Below are 20,553 nucleotides of genomic sequence, written 5' to 3'. Positions count from 1 at the left end.
CTTGGTGCCACCAGCCAGTATTGGGAGATGGAGGAAGAAAGGTTGTAAAGGGCACAGGGATGAAAGTAGGGCACAGAGAAAGAGAGACCCATTGAAGCATGAATAGAACAAACTTGTGTATAAAAAGAGAATTAACTATTCATGGCACACTCTGCGGATTCCTCGTCTGGTCTTTTGTCCCTGTGAGAGAGGTGGAAATCAATTAATCTGTTGTTCATTCTTTTGGGAAATGTCACGGCAGACGGTGACAAAACTCAACACTGCAATGGCGAGCTTTAAATACGGGCAATTATTAAATACATTGGGGCTTATTTAATATGTCTAAAAGATTCAAAGATGTAGTCACAACATTGTAAGATGATTGTCTCTGCACATTACTTGTGTGATTTATTAAACTGTATGTATAGCCAAATCTTTTTGTTTTTAGTTTTGGAGGGATTACGGAAGGGTTCTAAACCACTGGTAGGTTTTTCCATTGCTTTGGAGGTCTGTCCTAGAGATAACACAGGAAGTGAAAGGACCACTTTCCAAAATGAATTGGAATCTTCAGTTGTCACAGGAACAGATGTCTATGTTGGAAGATTTCTCCTCTATTTCTGTTCCAGTGATAACATTGGATTCCCATAACCTTCCGTCGCATTGACAGTGGTCATCAGGACAATTAGTACATCTTCCCAGAAAGGTTCGTATCCACTGAGTTGGACAGTCTAATGCCCTGTACACACGATTGGACATTCCGACAACAAAACCCATGGATTTTTTCCGACGGATGTTGGCTCAAACTTGTCTTGCATACACACGGTCGCACAAAGTTGATGGAAAATCCGATCGTTCTGAACGCGGTGACGTAAGACACGTACGTCGAGACTATAAACGGGGCAGTAGCCAATAGCTTTAGTCTCTTAATTTATTCTGAGCATGCGTGGCACTTTGTGCGTTGGAATTGTCCACACTCGGTCGGAATTGACGCAAACGGATTTTGTTGTCGGGAAATTTTATAGCCTGCTTTCAAACTTTGTGTGTCGGAAATTCCAATGAAAAAAGTCAGATGGAGCCTACACACGGTCGGAATTTCCGACAACAAGCTCCGTTCGCACATATTCCGTCTGAAAATCCGACTGGTGTACAGTGCGTTAGGGATTGCCAGAGCATACTGGAGGCTATAAAGAGACACAGTTGTCATGGAGGTACACAGGGAGACATGAAAGTGCACTGGAGACTCTTGTGCACACAAGATACACTTGAAAGCACAGGGGTGCACTTGTAGACACAGGACACACTGGAGATGTGCGGCACACTAGAGACACAGAGACACACTGGGCACTTGGATATACAGGGACTCACAGTGTACATTTGGAGACACAGAGACACACAGGGTACATTTGGAGACACAGGTACACAAAGGGCACTGTTGGAAACACATGGAACCCCTGTGTTGCACTTGCTGACACAAGTGATCAGGGCACACTAGAGACACTAGGGGGCAGAGGGGACAGTAGAGACACAGAGGCACATAGGGTGCAGTAGAGACACAGTGCACACTTGCCGACACAGGGGAGCACTGAGCACACTTGGAGACACAGAGGTGCAAAGGCACACTTGGAAACACAGGGCACACTTTGTACACAAAGGGGTACACAAGGTGCACTTAGAGACATAGGGGCACACGGGTTGCACAAGAGACACAGGGCATGCTAGAAGCACAGATGCGCTCTTGAAACAGGGACGAGGAGGCACAAGGGTAGACAGAGGGTGCACTAGAGACACAGGGGCACATAGGGTGCAGTAGAGACACAGAGCACAAGTGGAGATACAGGGGCACACAGGGTGCACTTGGAAACACAGGGGTGCACAGGGCAGGCTTGGAGACAGAGGCACACAGGCACACTTGAAGACATGGGCACACAGGGTGCACTTGGAGACATAGGGGCACACGGATTGCACAAGAGACACAGGGCACACTAGAAACACAGATGCGCTCTTGACACAGGGACAATGAGGCACAAGGGTAGACAGAGGGTGCACTAGAGACACAAGGGCATATAGGGTGCAGTAGAGACACAGGGCACGAGTGGAGATACAGAGGCACACAGGGCACACTTGAAGACACAGGGCACACTTGAAGACACGGGGGCACACAGGGCGCACTTGAAGACACGGGGGCACACGGGGCGCACTTGAAGACACGGGGGCACACAGGGCGCACTTGAAGACACGGGGGCACACAGGGCGCACTTGAAGACACGGGGGCACACAGGGTGCACTTGAAGACACGGGGGCACACAGGGCACACTTGGAGACACAGGGGTGCACAGGGCACACTTGGAGACACAGGGGTGCACAGGGCACACTTGAAGACACGGGGGCACACAGGGCACACTTGAAGACACGGGGGCACACAGGGTGCACTTGAAGACACGGGGGCACACAGGGCGCACTTGAAGACACGGGGGCACACAGGGTGCACTTGAAGACACGGGGGCACACAGGGTGCACTTGAAGACACGTGGGGCACACAGGGCACACTTGGAGACACAGGGGTGCACAGGGCACACTTGGAGACACAGGGGTGCACAGGGCACACTTGGAGACACAGGGGTGCACAGGGCACACTTGGAGACACAGGGGTGCACAGGGCACACTTGGAGACACTGAGGCACAGGGACAATGAGGCACAAGGATAGCACAGTGAACACTGGCAATTGAGAAGGCACAGAAGACTGGAGGCAGGCATAGAGGACAAAGGGATGTTCTACTTGCTCAACGCTGAGCCACATGTCGCCTCTTAAGCAGCGAAAAATAATTATTCTATTCCCTCATCCACACATTTAAGATGAATGTGGATGGGGTAATCACTCCCACTGAGGTATTGTATTCTGACAGCAGGAAGATATCCCCACCGTCAGAATACAATGATCAGTGTTTCTGGCAATAGCCGGCGGCACTGATCGCTCAGGGAAAAAAACTGAACAGACTGTCTGTACAGAAGTCGAACTTTACTGGCCTTCCCATGGGACTGCTGGAATAGGGATGCACGCAACACCTGTGCAGACAAACACATCCCTGCATGGGGCACAGATTAAAATGTCCACGCATGAACGAGGTCTAATGTATATAAATATATATATATATAAAACAGATTTTTAAACAAATTTTATTAGCATGCTGATGAGGAGGAGGGAACGTGGAAATAGGGAAGGAAAGCAGACTAAACTTCCTAAGGACTGTAGCATCAATCACAACCAGTGTGTTCATTTTGATAGGTTGCAATGCCATAAAAATGTCTCCTTAATTGTGTGGATTGACCTGTTTGACTCAATGCTCTTTTCATCAGAGTGTGACCTTTAGTAATGTGTGTGGCATAAACAAGGTCTATGTAACTTCTTTGATTTGGGCAGATAATACCGATATATCCAAACATAACAGCAGCCATGTTGGTGTTGCACGTTTGCCTGTTGCCTGCCTCAGATGTTCCCCCATTTTCTGCAGTTTACCATCTTTCATTGGAGCTACTATTACTACTACTTACTCCATCTACTCCCTCTGTTCCTTGGTAACCATACAATTGATGATCTTAATGGGCTAACCTTTACCCTTTTTTTTTTTTTTATTTTTTAGCAGAGCCCCGAAGTTATGTTGAGTCTGTTGCCCGTGCAGCTGGCATCGGCGCTCCCCCGTCCCCCACCCAACCACAGGCATACACCGTGGACACCCTGAGGAACGGAGGATACCCCAACACCTTCGCCTCCCACAGCCCCATTTCTACAAGCAGCCCGATACACAGCATGGATGGGTAAGACAGTAGAAAACTTCAAATGTTTGGAGGGGAAATCTCCATCAGATTTATAATGTCCAAATAGCATTTCCTTCGGGAATTCGGATGAAATTATTGTTGTTCCAAATTTCCAAAACACAATTGTAACGCAATTATCTGAATTCAAATTTGAAAATTAAAAACAAAGTTGAAATAAAAATTCAAATTTGAATTAGAAAAGTAATTTGAGTTCGAAATGGAAACAGATTGCAAGAAATACAATAATGTATAAAAGTGAAATAAGATGATTCCTACTTAGGCTGCTGAATAGACTAGAATAAAACAAAATACAACAGAAAATAAAAGAATAGAAAAGAACAGAAAATAAAAGCATAGAATAGCATATCTGAATTGGAATTTCGAAAATGGAAACGAAGTTGAAAACTAATTCAAATTTGAAGTAGAAAAATAATTAGAGATCGAAATGGAAACCTATTGCAAAAAATACAGTAACGTATAAAAGTGAAATAAGATGAACAGAATAAAAAAATAATACAATAGATAAGAATAGCATGAAACGGAATTGAATACAAAATAAAGGAGTAGATTTGAAAATAAAGGAATAGAAAAGAATGAAATAGAAAATTATAGAATAGAAAATAAAATAATAGAATAGAAAATAATAGAATAGGAAAGAATATAAAGAACAGGAAATAAAATAATAGAAAATATAAAAGAATGTAATAGACTATCTGAATTCGAATTTGAAAATAAAAACGAAGATGAAAACAAATACAAATTCGAATAAGAAAATTAATTTGAATTCGAAATAGAAACATATTGCAATAAATACAATAATATGTAAAAGTAAAAAAAAGATGATTCCTACTTAAGCTGCTGAATAGAATAAAATACAACAGAGTAGAAAATAATAGACTAGATAAGAATAGAATAAAACGGAATAGAATAGAGAATAAAGGAGAGGAACAGAAAATAATTAACCATACAGAGTCTGAACAGCGATCTTTCATCTCCCCTACACAGTCCCCTCCCCCCTACAGTTAGAATCACCTCCCAGGGAACACAGTTAACCCCTTGATCGCCCCCTAGTGTTAACCCCTTCCCTGCCAGTGACATTTTTACAGTAATCAATGCATTTTTATAGCACTGATCGCTGTATTAATGCCAATGGTCCCGAAAATGTGTCAAAATTGTCCGATGTGTCCGCCATAATGTCGCAGTCCCGGTAAAAATCGCAGATCGCCGCCATTACTAGTAAAAAAAATAAATAATAATAAAAATGCCATAAAACTATATTTTGTAGACGCCAAAGCTTTTGTGCAAACCAATCAATATACGCTTATTGCCAAATGTAGAAGAATACATATCGGCCCAAACTGAGGGAAAAAAATAACATTTTTATATATTTTTGGGGCATATTTATTATAGGAAAAAGTAAAAAATATTGCATTTTTTTTTCAAAATTGTTTCTCTTTTTTTGTTTATAGCGCAAAAAATAAAAACCGCAGAGCTGATCAAATACCACCAAAAGAAAGCCCTATTTGTGGGAAAAAAGGACGTCAATTTTGTTTCTGAGCCACGTCGCACAACCGCGCAATTGTCAGTTAAAGCGACGCAGTGCCGAATCGCAAAAAGTGCTCTGGTCAGGAAGGGGGTAAAATCTTCCGGGGCTGAAGCGGTTAAATAGAAAATAATAGAATAGAAGAGAAAGTAATAGAATAGGAAAAAATAGAATAGAAAAGAACAGGAAATAAAACAATAGAATAGAATATAAAAGAATGTAATAGACTATTCGAATTTGAAAATAAAAACGAAGTTGAAAACAAATTCATATTTGAATTAGAAAAGTAATAGCATAGAATATAAAAGAATAGAATAGCATATCTTTATTGGAATTTGAAATTGGAAATAAAGTTGAAATTTCAAAATGTATTTGAAAAATGGAAACATACCATATTACAATAAATACAATAAATACAGTAAGGTACAAAAGGGAAATCGGATGATTCCTGCTTGGGCCGCTGAATAGAAAATAAAGGGATAAAAAAGAATGAAATAGAAAATAATAGAATAGAAAATAAAATAATAGAATAGTAAAGATTAGAATAGAAAAGAACAGGAAATAAAACAATAGAATAGAAAAGAATGTAATAAACTGAATTCGAATTTGAAAAAAAAAACAAAGTCGAAAACTAATTCAAATTAGAAAATTAATTTGAATTCGAAATAGAAACATATTGCAATAAATACAATAAGGTATAAAAGTGAAATAAGATGATTCCTACTTAGGCTGTTGAATAGAATAACATAAACTACAACAGAATAGAAAATAGACTGAAAAAAGAGTAGAATAAAACGGAATAGAATCATACGCTTGCGCACGGGGTGTGCCTGGGCACCCCCTAATGTGTGTCCTGAGATCTGCTCTAAAATGCTGCAAGAGACTGTATAGAGCAGGGATATGCAATTAGCGGACCTCCAGCTGTTGCAAAACTACAAGTCCCATTATGCCTCTGCCTGTGGGTGTCATGCTTGTGACTGTCAGAGTCTTGCAATGCCTCATGGGACTTGTAGTTCTGCAACAGCTGGAGGTCCGCTAATTGTATATCCCTGGTATAGAGTGTTGCCTGTGAGACAGTTTCACACTGAGCTGTCAGGGAGACATGTAAGAGCCGCTCAGTGCTTGAAACTGTCATGTAATGTCACTGCTTGCAGAGACAAGCTGTCAAAACTGTGCACTGATGTTGGGGGTGGGAGGGACCGAACAGCTAGCTTATCAAACACAAGCCAACGGGATAGGGGCTGGGCGGGCCACTCCTTGTATGTGTCTCCGCCCCCTTTCTATCAGCTATCATACACCAGCCAACGATTGGGCTGCTTAAGAAAGGGGGCGGTGCCACATACACAGAGTGGCCCGCCCAGCCCCTATCCCCTTTGGCTTGTGTTTGATAGGCTAGCTGTTCGGTCATGCCCGCCCCCCGACATCGGCGCCGAGCTTTGACAGCTTGTCCCTGCAAGCTGTGACATTACATGACCGTTTCAAGCACTGAGCGGCTCTTACATGCCTCCCTGACAGCTCAGTGTGAAACCCCCTCCTCTCTTAGATCAGTGCCAATCAATGCCAACCAATTCCACCTGTCAGTGCCACCTGTCAGTGCCAACCAATGCCACCTATCAGTGAAAATCAGTGCCACCTGTCAGTGACAATCAGTGCCACATGTCAGTGCTGCCAATCAGTGCCAACCAATGCCACCTATCAGTGCCAATCAGTTCCCATCAGTGCTGCCTATTAGTGCCAATTCGTGCTTCCAATTAGTGCCAATCAGTGCTGCCAATAAGTGACCATCAGTGCCGCCTATCAGTGACCAACTGTGCTACCAATCAGTGCTGCCTATCAGTGCCAACCAATGCCACCTATCAGTGCCAATCAGTGCCACCTATCAGTGCTGTCAATCAGTGTTGCCTATCAGTGCCCATCTGCGCTGCCTATCAGTGCCCATCAGTGCCGCCTATCAGTGCCCATCAGTGCTGCCCATCTGTGCTGCCTATCAGTGCCCATCAGTGCCGCCTATCAGTGCCAACCAATGCCACCTATCAGTGCCCATCTGTGCTGCCAATCAGTGCCGCCTATCGGTGCCAACCAATGCCACCTATAAGTGCCAATCAGTGCTGCCTGTTCGTGCTTCCATTCAGTGCCATTCGTTACAACATGACTTCTCAGTTATATACATTCCATCCATTCCCAAAGCATAGTGACGGCCTTTTCAAGGAACAAAAGGCAGTTCAGAAAAGAATTTTGCAGATAATTTTAAACATGCATTTCAAATATCCTTCACACATTAATGGGGTTTTTTTTGCTAATTTTTATACTTTTTTAAATTTTTTTTTTGTCAGGAGTTCAACATCTCAAAATGGGCACCCGTTGGCAAACACTCTTTAGTTACTTTTTACAATTTTTCTCTTGCAGGGTGTCTGTCAGAAGTTTTCCATCAGCAGAGAGCAGCGTCCGTCTGCCTACTCCCACCCAGCCGTCTGCGGATTCCAGTTTCAGGTCCACCAGCTTGTCTCAGGCATCACCACAAAGCAATTATCAAAACGCGTCACCCACACCCAACATGGCGCTCCACGTGGGCACACCTGTCAGCTCTTATGACGGATATCAGTACAGCCCAAATAACGCCATCACACAGACAGACGGTTTCTCTGGACCTCCGGTTGGTGTACTTGCCAGCCAGGTTTTACATGGAAGCCCCCAGCCGCTTCACAGAACAGTGGGCACGAACACTCCTCCGAGCCCTGGATTCGGCAGAAGAGTCGTCACCCCAACCATGTCTAATGCTCCCCCAAGCCCGAGCTTGAGCAGGCATCCCTTTATGGCACACAGCGTGGGAACTGTGCCACCGGGCAGCCCAAGCCTTGTCCGCCACCAGGCTGTAATGACAGGAAGTACCCCGGTTACTCCAGGAAGCCCCAGCTTGGAGCGACATATTCATGGGTTCTCCACCCCTGAAGAGCGGCGTCCTACATTGTCCAGGCAGAGCAGCGCTTCTGGATACCAGGCTCCATCCACCCCAAGTTTCCCAGTGTCGCCTGCATACTACCAAGGCATGAGCAGCCCTTCCTCCTCTTCCCCGGACTCCACCCTTTACCGCCAGGGAAGCCCCGTTCCTCAGCCCTCACTGCCTGAAAAACGGAGAATGTCCTCTGGCGACAGGTCCAACAGTTTGCCGAACTACTCCACCCTCAACGGAAAAGCTCCTTCACCCATGTCCAGTGGGATGTCCAGCCCTAGCAATGGCAACACAATGGCATTCACCCACACGTTGCCGGACTTCTCCAAATTCTCCATGCCAGGTATGAGAGGGTTGCTCCAAGGAAGCACATCTTGTATCCCGATCTATAATAATGTATTCATATTACGTGCAAATGAGGTCTACTCCAGTCAAAAAAAAAAAGACCCCTGTACTGTGGGGGTCCAGCATGTACAGAAGGGCCCATGGTAATGCGTGTATGAAGATAAACACTATATTACCAAAAGTATTGGGACACCTGCCTTTACTCAAACGTGAACTCTAATGACATCCCAGTCTTAGTTCGTAGGGTTCAATATTGAGTTGGCACAAGGAGAGAGGCGCCTCTGGGTGTAGAAGTTAAAAACAATTTAATAAATCACATGTACAGGCAACTCACATGTGTGAAGTCATCAGTAGGCATTTAGTACAGTCATCAGATCAGTCATAGGGTATCCTCCTGCTTGCCGAGCGTGTGGCTCTGTGTGCTTTAGACACCGCTAGATGGTTAAAGCGGGGGTCCACCTATCTATCGTTTTTTTTTTTTTTTTTGAGTTCATTCACAAACTTTTCTTCTCAGCATTACATACTCACATATTGTGTGTAATATGTCCGCCTGTGTCAGATTTCGTCGGAAAGAATAACTTATATTATTCACTGCAGGCGGTTTCCATCTTCATTGTGGGCATTTGAAGCCCACAAGCATTTATTTCCTGGATGTGGTGAATGCTGTGCTCCCAGAATTCACCGCTCGTTCCCGCACATGCTCAGTGGCATCCTGGGAAGCCTGAGACTAGCTCCCAGGAGTCTGGGAGAGGCTAGAAACACGCCTACTCCCACGGGAGGAGAACCAGGAAGTGCAAAGAAGAATAGAAAAATAAAAGGTAATTACGGTGATTTAAATTTTTTTAAACGGCATGTCAGCATCTAGGCAAGGAAGAGAATACATACAGATATTGTTCAAAATTTGGGTGGAACCCCGCTTTAAGCCGGCCGCGGTGGAGATGAACTCAAAGCGAGGCCTGGAACGCAGGTGGATGGCAGGCGAGGGGAGATGACGTCACTGGTAAGTGACGCGTTTCACGAGCGTACGGGCTGCAATGACGTGGCAGACGCGCTCCTTCATCAAGCTATGGATGGATGGTAATGCTAACCTTAAAAGTCTAACGGAGGGGGAGTGGCTACGGAAGGGGTACTGTGATTGGTCAGAAACATATGTAGAAGCCTATAGGAGGTACTGAGGTGAAACAATCATTTATAAAAAATAAGAAGAAGATCGGTAATGGTGCATTAAAGAACAACAGCAGGAGACACATAGGTCGGCAATGCAAACAATTAACAATACACAAGTATCGGCAATGTTAAAAAACGCGTTCTAAAACATATAAAAAATCGACACTATCCAAATGTCAAATAGAGGGACAAATATAGAGAGTAATTAAAAAGAGCAATTAAAAAGTCCTGATATCTTAGAGATACAGAAAAAATGGGAGCGATATGGGGTGGATATGCAAAATAAATTATGGATATGAAAAACATGTATAAAATATAAAAAAATACATAAAAATGTACACTAGAATATATATATATATATATATATATATATATATATATATATATATATATATATATATATATATTCTAGTGTACATTTTTATGTATTTTTTTATATTTTATACATGTTTTTCATATCCATAATTTATATATATATATAGAATGGAATATGATAGATAGCAATGGTCATGCATAAATATGTAGCATTCAAAAATTAAATGAAAAAAATATATAGAAAACATGATATATAAATTAATGAAAGGTTGGGATGAGACATTAATTATTAGTTGTCAATTGATCAATTAATTGAATGTTAATTATTTACATGAGGCTAAATGTAGTAAGTGTCTAAAAATGTAAGCTATACAGGGCAATGTTATGTCTATACTTACAGCAGCCCGCCACCCCCATAAGAGAAACGAAATCAAGAGAAAAACCAACCTGTGGATGTAGATGTAAAGATTAAATTAAAACAAAAGCAAGAGGAAGGGGGTCTGTAAGAAAGCACAAGAAACGATATGTTTACAGAATGGTGGCAATCTCAATGCCCTCATTAATACCTCCTGGCGAAAGTACATCCAGGGTGTAGATCCAATAGGTCTCGCGGGCGCAAAGCTTCTTGAATCTCTCGGCCGCAGGTAGAGACTTAGGGATCTGTTCTATGACCCAAACCTTAAGCCCCACCGTGGAGCTTTGGTGGGCCATGGCAAAGTGTCTTGGGACACTGTGAGGGTCAGTGCCTACTGATGACTTCACACGTGTGAGTAGCCTGTACATGTGATTTATTACATTGTTTTTAACTTCTACACCCAGAGGCGCCTCTCTCCTTGTGCTTTCCTCTTAGATGTTTGGAACTTGGTTTCAGTTCCCCTTTGAAGGCAGCCCTGTATGTGGATCTCCAATCATCATTCCTTCTCTCCTTGGTTTTAATATGGACTTTTATTGATTATGGACCATCCCCCCCCCCTCCCCAAACAGTGTTGTTAATATACTATAACTTTTCACACAAACTGTTGCATTTTATGGTGTTTTTTATTTTTTCTCCAGTTTTTTTGCACCTTTACTTGCATTAAATATTGAGTTGGCCCACCCTTCCCTGCTATAACAGCTTCAACTCTTCTGGGAAGGCCGTCCACAAGGTTTAGGAGTGTGTCTATGGGAATGTTTGACCATTCTTCCAGAAGAGCATTTGTGAGGTCAGGTATTGATGTGGACAAGATGGCCTGGTCCGCAGTCTAACAGTATAATTCATCCCAAAGGTGTTCTATCGGGTTGAGATCAGTCAAGTTCCTCCACCCCAAACTCTCTTATCCATGTCCTTTTGGCCTTGCTTTGTGCACGGGTGCGCAGTCATGTTGGAACAGGAAGGGGCCATCTCCAAACTGTTCCCACAAAGTTGGGAGCATGAAATGGTTCAAAATGTCTTGGTATGCTGACGCCTTAAGTGTTCCCTTCACTGGAACTAAGGGGACAAGCCTAACCCCTGAAAAACAACCCTACACCGTAATCCCCCCTCCACCAAATGATATGGATCAGTGCACAAAGCAAGGTCCATAAAGACATGGATGAGCGCGTTTGGGGTGGAGGAACTTGAGTCCTGACCGCGACCTGATAGAACACCTTTGGGGTGAATTAGAGTGGGGACTGCGAGACAGGCCTTCTCATCCACATCAGTGCCTGACCTCACAAATGCTCTTCTGAAAGAATGGTCAAACATTCCCATCGACACCCTCCTAAACCTTGTGGACGGCCTTCCCAGAAGAGTTGAAGCTGTTATAGCTGCAAAGGGTGGGCCAACTCAATATTGAACCCTACGGACTAAGACTGGGATGCCATTAAAGTTCATGTGTGTGTAAAGGCAGGCGTCCCAATACTTTTGGTAGTATAGTGTATAACGGCACACCTTCACGGTTATCTGAATGGGTTGTTACCAACACCAATGATCACAGAATGAGCTTAGTTGATGGTGATCATTGAGGTTTGACAGTGATCAGCATACAAATGTGTTTCTCTCTGTCAAGGGGCAAAAAAATAAAAAGAATAAAACTAGGTTAAAGCCCCTTTAGGTTTATTTAATATGATTATTTTTTTAGGTTTATTTAATATTTGTTGTTTTCTTTTTTATTAAACTTTTTGTTTTGGGCATAGTCCAATTTTTATTCCCAACAAATTCAAATTCTCTTACTGTTGATTGGCTCGCTGCCTTGGCCAGAATCTGGTTCCAGCATCCCCTATTCTTTTGATAAAACAATACTTTTTATATTTAGTTTTAAACTTTCTTCTGCTAGTTTATTGTCTAGTTCAGGGGCCTCCAAACTTTTTAAACGAAGAGCTAGTTTACTGTACTTTAGGCTTCCGTGGGGGCCAGACTGGGGCTAGTGGAGGTAGATGATGGTAGTGCCCCATCATAGGTGTCAGTGGGAGGAATAGTGCCCCATCATTGGTGTCGGTGGGAGGAGTAGTGCCCCATCATTGGTGTCAGTGGGAGGAATAATGCCCCAACAATGGTGTCAGAAGGAGGAATGGTGCCCCATCATTGGAGTCAGTGGGAGGAATAGTGCCCCATCATTGGTGTCAGTGGGAGGAATAGTGCCCCATCATTGGTGTCAGTGGGAGGAATAGTGCCCCATCATTGGTGTCGGTGGGAGGAGTAGTGCCCCAACAATGGTGTCAGAAGGAGGAATGGTGCCCCATCATTGGAGTCAGTGGGAGGAATAGTGCCCCATCATTGGTGTCAGTGGGAAGAATAGTGCCCCATCTTTGGTGTCAGTGGGAGGAATAGTGCCCCATCTTTGGTGTCAGTGGGAGGAATAGTGCCCCATCTTTGGTGTCAGTGGGAGGAATAGTGCCCCATCTTTGGTGTCAGTGGGAGGAATAGTGCCCCATCTTTGGTGTCAGTGGGAGGAATAGTGCCCCATCTTTGGTGTCAGTGGGAGGAATAGTGCCCCATCTTTGGTGTCAGTGGGAGGAATAGTGCCCCATCTTTGGTGTCAATGGGAGGAATAGTGCCCCATCTTTGGTGTCAATGGGAGGAATAGTGCCCCATCCTTGGTGTCAGTGGGAGGAATAGTGCCCCATCCTTGGTGTCAGTGGGAGGAATAGTGCCCCATCTTTGGTGTCAGTGGGAGGAATAGTGTCCCATCGATGGTGTCAGTGGGAAGAATAGTGCCTCAACAATGGTGTCAGAAAGAGGGACTGGTGCCCCATCATTGGTGTCAGTGGGAGGAATAGTGCCCCATCATTGGTGTCAGTGGGAGAAGCAGTGTCCCAAAGGCCAGATAAAGTCCAGGCCAAGAGTCTATTTCATGGTCATTCATCTCTCATGTCGGTTTCTGTTTTTCCAGACAGCAGCCCTGAAACCCGAGCGAATGTCAAGTTTGTACAGGACACTTCCAAGTATTGGTACAAGCCTGAAATTTCCCGAGACCAGGGTGAGTTTTCTTACCCAGAACATTGACTTTTCTTTTATTATGTGTACACTGGTAGGTTTTATATCAATGAAAAAAGTTTTATCCCAAATCATCTGCAATTCAAATACAAAGCTTTGTAAATAATATTGAAAATGTTACTTATGAGAAAAGAAAGAACTTCTCTAATAAAGAATGCATTTGTTGGCCATGTCTAATGGTTGTCTAAAGATAGAGACATGGCATTGCCTGGAAGGAATCCTGTACTAAAACAAAATGTATCAAGGGAGAAATAAATTGGAGAAAAAAAAAACAAATCCCTGACGTCCCTTTAGTTATGCATTTTCCCAGCTGATCTCTGATAGCCAATGCTGATCAAACTTCAGAATTTTTTTAGCGGCAAATTTGCTTTTCTTCGCCTGGAATATATTAACCCCTTAAGGACCACCCCACACCGATATACTGCGGCAGGGCGGCTCTCCTGCGCAAAATCATGTACCTGTACGTGCTTCCGCGCAGCAGGTCTGGGGCTCCCTGTGCGCTCCGCCGGCGACCCGCTCTTCAATGTGGACACAGCAGGAGCCAATAGGCGGGTCCGGCAGATGCAGCGTCTACCGAGACCCACCGATCGTTCTCAGGAGAGGCAGAACGACGGTCTGCCTATGTAAACAAGGCACACCATTGTTTACGGTTTAAGGGGAAGATGGATATCTTGTGTTTCTGCTAAGCAGAAACACGGATCTCTGTCTTCCTCCATTTAAAGCACCCCCTACACAGTTAGAAAGCACTCCCTAGGAGCACACTTAACCCTTTGATCGCCCCTTCCTTGCCAGTGTCATTAGTACAGTGACAGTGCTTTTTTTTTTTTTTTTTAGCACTGATCACTGTATTAGTGTCACTGGTCCCCAAAAGGTGTCAGTCAGGTGTCCGATTTTTCCGCCGCAATGTCACAGTCCCGCTACAAATCAATGATCGCCGCCATTACTAGTAAAAATAAAAAAAATAAATAAAAATTCCATAAATACATCCCATAGTCAGTAGACGCTATAACTTTTGCACAAACCAAACAATATACACTTATTTCGATTTTTTTTTTTTTTTTTACCAAATATATGTAGCAGAATACATATTGGTCTAAATTGATAAAGAAATTAGATTTTTTACATTTTCTCATTGGGTGTGTTTTATAGCATAAAGTAAAAAAAAATATATATATATTTTTATATGTTGGCGCAAAAAAGTCAAAATTTTTTTAAACGTCGCCTATGGAGATTTTTAAGGGTAAAAGTTTGTCGCCATTCCACGAGCGGGCGCAATTTTGAAGCGTGACATGTTGGGTATCAATTTACTCGGTGTAACATTATCTTTCACAATATACAAAAAAATTGGGCTAATTTTACTGTTGTCTTATTTTTTTAATTAAAAAAATTGTATTTTTTCCAAAAAAAAAAAGTGCGCTTGTAAGACCGCTGTGCAAATACGGTGTGACAGAAAGTATTACAACGACCGCCATTTTATTCTCTAGGGTGTTAGAAAAAAAAAATGTATAATGTTTGGAGGTTCTAAGTCATTTTCTAGCAAAAGTTTTTAAGTTTTAAATCTCAAAATCTAAAAAGAGGCTCGGCCCTTAAATGGTTAAAGTTCTGAAGATAAAGTTTTTTTTTTTTTTTTTTTTTCAATGCAGCAATTGCTTTATTAAAGGACAAAGATCCAGGAGCCTTCATCATTCGAGACAGCCACTCGTTCAGAGGAGCCTATGGACTCGCCATGAAGGTCGCCACGCCGCCTCCTAATACAGGCCAGCAGAGCAAGAAAGGTAATTATTACCCTGGAAGGAGGCAGTATGGGATAAACCGACACAATGGAGCAAATTTTAATAAATCCTTTCTCTGCCCTCTTAGGAGATGCCACCAATGAGCTGGTGAGGCACTTCCTCATAGAGACCAGCCCCCGAGGAGTGAAATTAAAGGGGTGCCCAAATGAACCTTATTTTGGTAAGCCCAAACTTAAAAAAATTATTTTTTATTACTATTTATTAGCATGACATATCCATTGTATAAAATATTCATTTTGGATAAAAGTAAATAAAAAAAAAAAAGGGGGGGGGGACGTAAGAGAAATAGGTTAAAAAATGATCTATACTGGATTTGTGTTCTCTTTTTCTGCAGGTTGCCTCTCAGCACTGGTGTATCAGCACTCAATCACACCGCTGGCGCTGCCCTGCAAGTTGGTCATACCCAGCAGAGGTAACCACAATTCTTTACAACTACCTGCTTTTAGGGTTTCGTTCACAGCAGGTGGTGCGCTTGAGCGCGTACGCGTTTTTCTTGTGCATGCCGAGTTTTAGGGCTACCCATTTATTTCTTTTACTTGAATTTTATTGAGAAGAAATAAGGACAATGGGCACTCGCACAGTGCGATAGGAATATACAATAACAGAAACTAATTCAAATGGAGATTCTCTCCGCAAGTATTATACCTCAAAACAGAAGCATGTTTTTATTTTTTAACCACTTCAGCCCCGAGAGGATTTACCCCCCCCCCCCTTCCTGACCAGAGCACTTTTTGCAATACGGCGCTGCGTCGCTTTAACTGACAAATGCGCGGTCATGCGACGTTGCACCCAAACAAGATGGACGTCCTTTTTTTTCTCCACAAATAAAGCTTTCTTTTGGTGGTATTTTTCAGTGATATAATTACTAAAGCGCTGAAGTGGAAAATAATATATAAATTATGTGAGAATAAAATAAATATCAAAATAATACAGCTGCAATCAATCAGTGACACCCCACAACTTGTATATAAATAAATAAAGTGATGCGCTCGTATTATCCAATTGATATCATACTACATCTTGTGCTTGCAAAACATTTTCTAAATTAAGTGGAGACATTGTTTAAAATCTTGTTCCGAACCTTCATATAAGGTTCCCTTAATAGTGAATATGTTTCTATTTAGGGTTTCACTGCTCAAGATTTTAAACAAGTTTTAAACAATGTATCCACTCAATTTAGAAAATGTTTTGCAAGCACAAGATGTAGTATGATATCAATTGGATAATACGAGCGCATCACTTTATTTATTTATTTTGGTGGTATTTGATCACCTCTGCGGTTTTTATTTTTTGCACTGTAAACAAAAAAAGAGCGACAATTTTGAAAAAAAAAAGCAATATTTTTTTACTTTTTGCTCTAATAAATATCTCCCAAAAATATATAAAAAAACATTTTTTTTCCTCAGTTTAGGCCGATATTGCATTCTTCTATATATTTTTGGTAAAAAAAAATACCACCAAAAATATTTTGGTGATATTTGATCACCTCTGCGGTTTTTATTTTTTGCGCTATAAACAAAAAAAGAGCAACAGTTTTGAAAAAAAAAACCACAATATTTTGTACTTTTTGCTATAATAAATATCCCCATTTTTTTTTTTTTTAAAAAAAAAAGCAAATTTTTTCTCAGTTTAGGCCGATATGTATTCTTTTACATATTTTTTGGTAAAAAAAAATCGCAATAAGCGTATATTGATTGGTTTGCGCAAAAGTTATTAGCGTCTACAAAATAGGGGATAGTTTTATGGCATTTTTATTATAAATTTTTTTTTTTATTAGTAATGGCAGCGATCTGCAATTTTTATCATGACTGCGACATTATGGCGGACACATCGGGCACTATTTTGGGACCATTGTCATTTATACAGTGATCAGTGCTATAAAAATGCACTGATTACTGTGTAAATGACACTGGCAGGGAAGGGGGTTAAACACTAGGGGGGCGATGAAGGGGTTAAGTGTGTCCTAGGGAGTGATTCTAACTTGGGGGGAGGGGCTACACCTTATATGACAGCGATCACTGATCCCGATGACGAGGAGCGGTGATCTGTCATGTCACTAGGCAGAACAGGGAAATGCCTTGTTTACAAAGGCATCTTCCCGTTCTTCTGCTCTGTGAAACGATCGCGGGCACCCGGCGGACATTGAGTCTGCGGGACCCGCGGTCACAGAGCACACGCGTGCGCGCGGCCACAATGCTGCATCTTAAAGGGGACATACTTGTACACCCTTTTGCCCACCCGTGCCATACTGCCGACGTATATCGGCGTGAGGTGGTCGGGAAGGGGTTAAAGAATCACATTTAGCTAGGTGGATGCCCCAACTGTCCCCCCGGTGCCTCTTACACTAAGAACCGATCGCTCGGTTCTCACAGCTCCGTGAGCAGAGAGCGGGTGACTTGTCAATCACAGCTCTCTGCTCTGCCCTCCTCCTCGCTCACAGGAGCGCTGAGCTGTGGAGGGGAGTGACCGGCTCAGGCTCTCAGCGGCCCGCTGACAGGCTGAGCTGGGTGTCGGTCCAAGGATCTGGGCGGATCCGGACTCTGTACCGACTTCTGTGATGTCAGCAGAGAGCAGACTTCAGCCCGCTCTCTGCTGAAAACGAGTCACAGGGGTGCAAAACGGGCCGCACTCCTGTGATCCGTAGGAAAGGAACAGCCAAACAAGCTTTCCCTGTACTTCTTTAACCACTTCAGCCCCAGAAGGTTTTACCCCCTTCCTGACCGGGCCATTTTTTTGCGATACGGCACTGCGTTATTTTAACTGACAATTGCGCAGTCGTGCGACGCTGTACTAAAAAAAAAAATTGATGTTCTTTATTCCCCACAAATAGAGATTTCTTTTGGTGGTATTTGATCACCTCTGCGATTTTTATTTTTTGCGCTATAAACAAAAAAAGAGCGACAATTTTGAAAAAAAAAAAAAAAAAAACAATATTTTTTACTTTCTCCTATAAAACTCATCCAATAAAAAAAATGTAATAAATCTAATTTCTTCATCAATTTAAGCCAATATATGATCTGCTACATATTTTTGGTAGAAAAAAATCCCAATAAAGCGTATATTTTTTTTATTTTTCTTTCTTTTTTTTTGGATTTTCGGATTTTCCGAAATCCGAAAATTCAGAAATTTGAAAATTCTAATTTCCGAAAAAAAGCAAAAAAACGAATAGATCGAAAACGAAACATTTTTTGTCAGTGCACATATCTAATGGCTTCTGCTGTTGTCAATCACAGTCAGTAGGAGGGGGCGGAGGGAGCGGAGGGGGCGGGACTGAGCCGCTCGCTCTGTGTCTTATGGACACAGAGAGCCGGTTCGGGAGTGAGAACGGATGAGTGGCCGCCCAGGGCAAGCGGCTTGCTATGGGGTCACTCAACAGGGAGGAGAAGCCAGGATTGCCGTTGGGGAACCAAGGAAGAGGAGGATCGGGGCTGCTCTGTGCAAAAACATTACACAGAGCAGGGAAGTATAACATGGTTCCCCATTGACAACGTCAGGTGATGACGAAACGCGTCTGGGAAGGTACGCATTGACGTCACCACGCTTTTGGAGTGAGAGAACGGGCTCCGTTTGTTTGTATGCCAGCCGGCTTTTCGTATATGCAACTCTGCTAATATAACTCGCAAGCGAGCCTGGAGATTTACCCCCCATATGAACACCGGGAGCGCAAGCAAGCTAAAAGGCCTTGGCTGGGCTATAGCCACCTGCCCTTTTATGCTTGCCATCTGGTAAGCAGGTTTAACTACTACGGTGGATTGTCACTACTGCTTAGAAGTACACGGTGGTGGTGTTCTTACTTTGAAAGGACTTGAAAATCTCCTTGATGTCATTTGTATAGACTGAGTCTTTCTGAGCGCAGCTTTTTACAGGAAGAAGTATAACATGTTTGTTTTTTTTCAAAATTTTACCTTTAGTATCACTTTAAGTGTAATAAATTCCTCCTTATCTTGTCCTGTCAGATCCCTCTGAAGAGACCAGAGAAACTGCCACCCCGACCAACACGACCTCCGACTTACTGAAACAAGGGGCAGGTAGGTGATCCGCTTTTATCATGATAGAAATACGCAGTGCCAGGTCATAGTTGAATAACTTCATACACAATCTTAATTGAGTAATTATTGCATATCAAAATGTTTTCTGTAAGAAGCGTGGGGGGGGGGGGGAAGTTAGTTAACCCTTTCATGACTAAGCCTATTTTTGAAATTTGGTGTTTACAAGTTAAAATCCGTATTTTTTGCTGGAAAATTACTTAGAGTTCCCAAACATTATATATATATATTTTTAGCAGAGAATCTAGAAAATAAAATGGAGATTGTTGCAATATTTTATATCACACGGTATTTGTGCAGCGGTGTTTTAAACGCAAATTTTTGGAAAAGGGACACTTTCATGAATTTTAAAAAATCCAAACAGTAAAGTTACCCCAATTTTTTTGTATAATGTGAAAGATGATGTTACGCCGAGTAAATAGATACCAAACATGTCACCCTTTATAATTGCACGAACTCGTGGAATGGCGACAAACTACGGTACCTATGAATTTCCATAGGCGACGCTTTAAATTTTTTTTTACGGTTACCAGGTTTGAGTTACAGAGGAGGTCTAGGGCTAGAATTATTGCTCTCGCTCTGATGATTGCGGCGATACCTCACATGTGTGATTTGAACACCGTTTACATATGCGGGCGCGACTTCCGTATGCGTTTTCTTCGCTGCGCGAGCTCGCGGGGATATTTTTTTTTATACTTGTAAATTGTGTTTACAAAAAACTTTTTTTAAAAAATTTTTTATTGCTGTCACAAGGAATGTAAACATCCATTGTGACAGTAATAGGCGGTGACAGGTACTCTTTATGGAGAGATCGGGGGTCTAAAAGACCCCCCATCCCTCCTCTGCACTTCACAGTATTCAGATCGCCGAAAACAGCGATTCTGAACACTGTATATTTTTTTAAAACCGGCGCCATTGGCAGCCAAGTAAACGGGAAGTGACGTCATGACGTCGCTTCCGCGTTTACATTGAGAAGGCTGGAATGAAGCCGCCCACAGCTTCGTTCCAGCCCGCCCCCAGCCGCCGAAGGCGGCCGATTGGACACCGGGCCTGCCGATCGCACGGGAGGCCCGGTAAGAGCGGCGGGAGGCGGCGGGAGGGGGGGACGTCCCCCCCTCCCACTCCTCCGGTATAACAGCCGAGCGGC

At 42.9% G+C, this 20,553-nt stretch overlaps 1 protein-coding gene across 12 annotated transcripts in view; it reads left to right on the top strand.

The window, feature by feature from the left end:
* Window positions 1-20,553, top strand: part of TNS1 (tensin 1) — a 673,270-nt gene that overhangs the window by 632,119 nt on the left and 20,598 nt on the right. For 11 of the 12 annotated variants that reach the window (XR_012245040.1, XM_073634389.1, XM_073634393.1 and 8 more), the window contains 7 exons: window positions 3,622-3,793; window positions 7,743-8,629; window positions 13,464-13,550; window positions 15,211-15,342; window positions 15,428-15,520; window positions 15,695-15,772; window positions 19,317-19,388. Coding sequence is in view for 11 of the 12 variants with exons in the window: in XM_073634389.1 (XP_073490490.1) it covers window positions 3,622-3,793; window positions 7,743-8,629; window positions 13,464-13,550; window positions 15,211-15,342; window positions 15,428-15,520; window positions 15,695-15,772; window positions 19,317-19,388 (1,521 nt within the window). In the remaining variant the exon portion in view is untranslated. Of the gene's footprint in view, window positions 1-3,618; window positions 3,794-7,742; window positions 8,630-13,463; window positions 13,551-15,210; window positions 15,343-15,427; window positions 15,521-15,694; window positions 15,773-19,316; window positions 19,389-20,553 lie in introns of all 12 variants that reach the window. The other variant, XM_073634390.1, reaches the window with a different exon arrangement.

The sequence above is a fragment of the Aquarana catesbeiana genome, linkage group LG06 (assembly GCF_042186555.1).
Source record: "Aquarana catesbeiana isolate 2022-GZ linkage group LG06, ASM4218655v1, whole genome shotgun sequence".
Classification (NCBI taxonomy): domain Eukaryota; kingdom Metazoa; phylum Chordata; class Amphibia; order Anura; family Ranidae; genus Aquarana; species Aquarana catesbeiana.
Note: the sequence above shows the minus strand (reverse complement) of the source record. Positions and strands in the feature narration are given on the sequence as shown.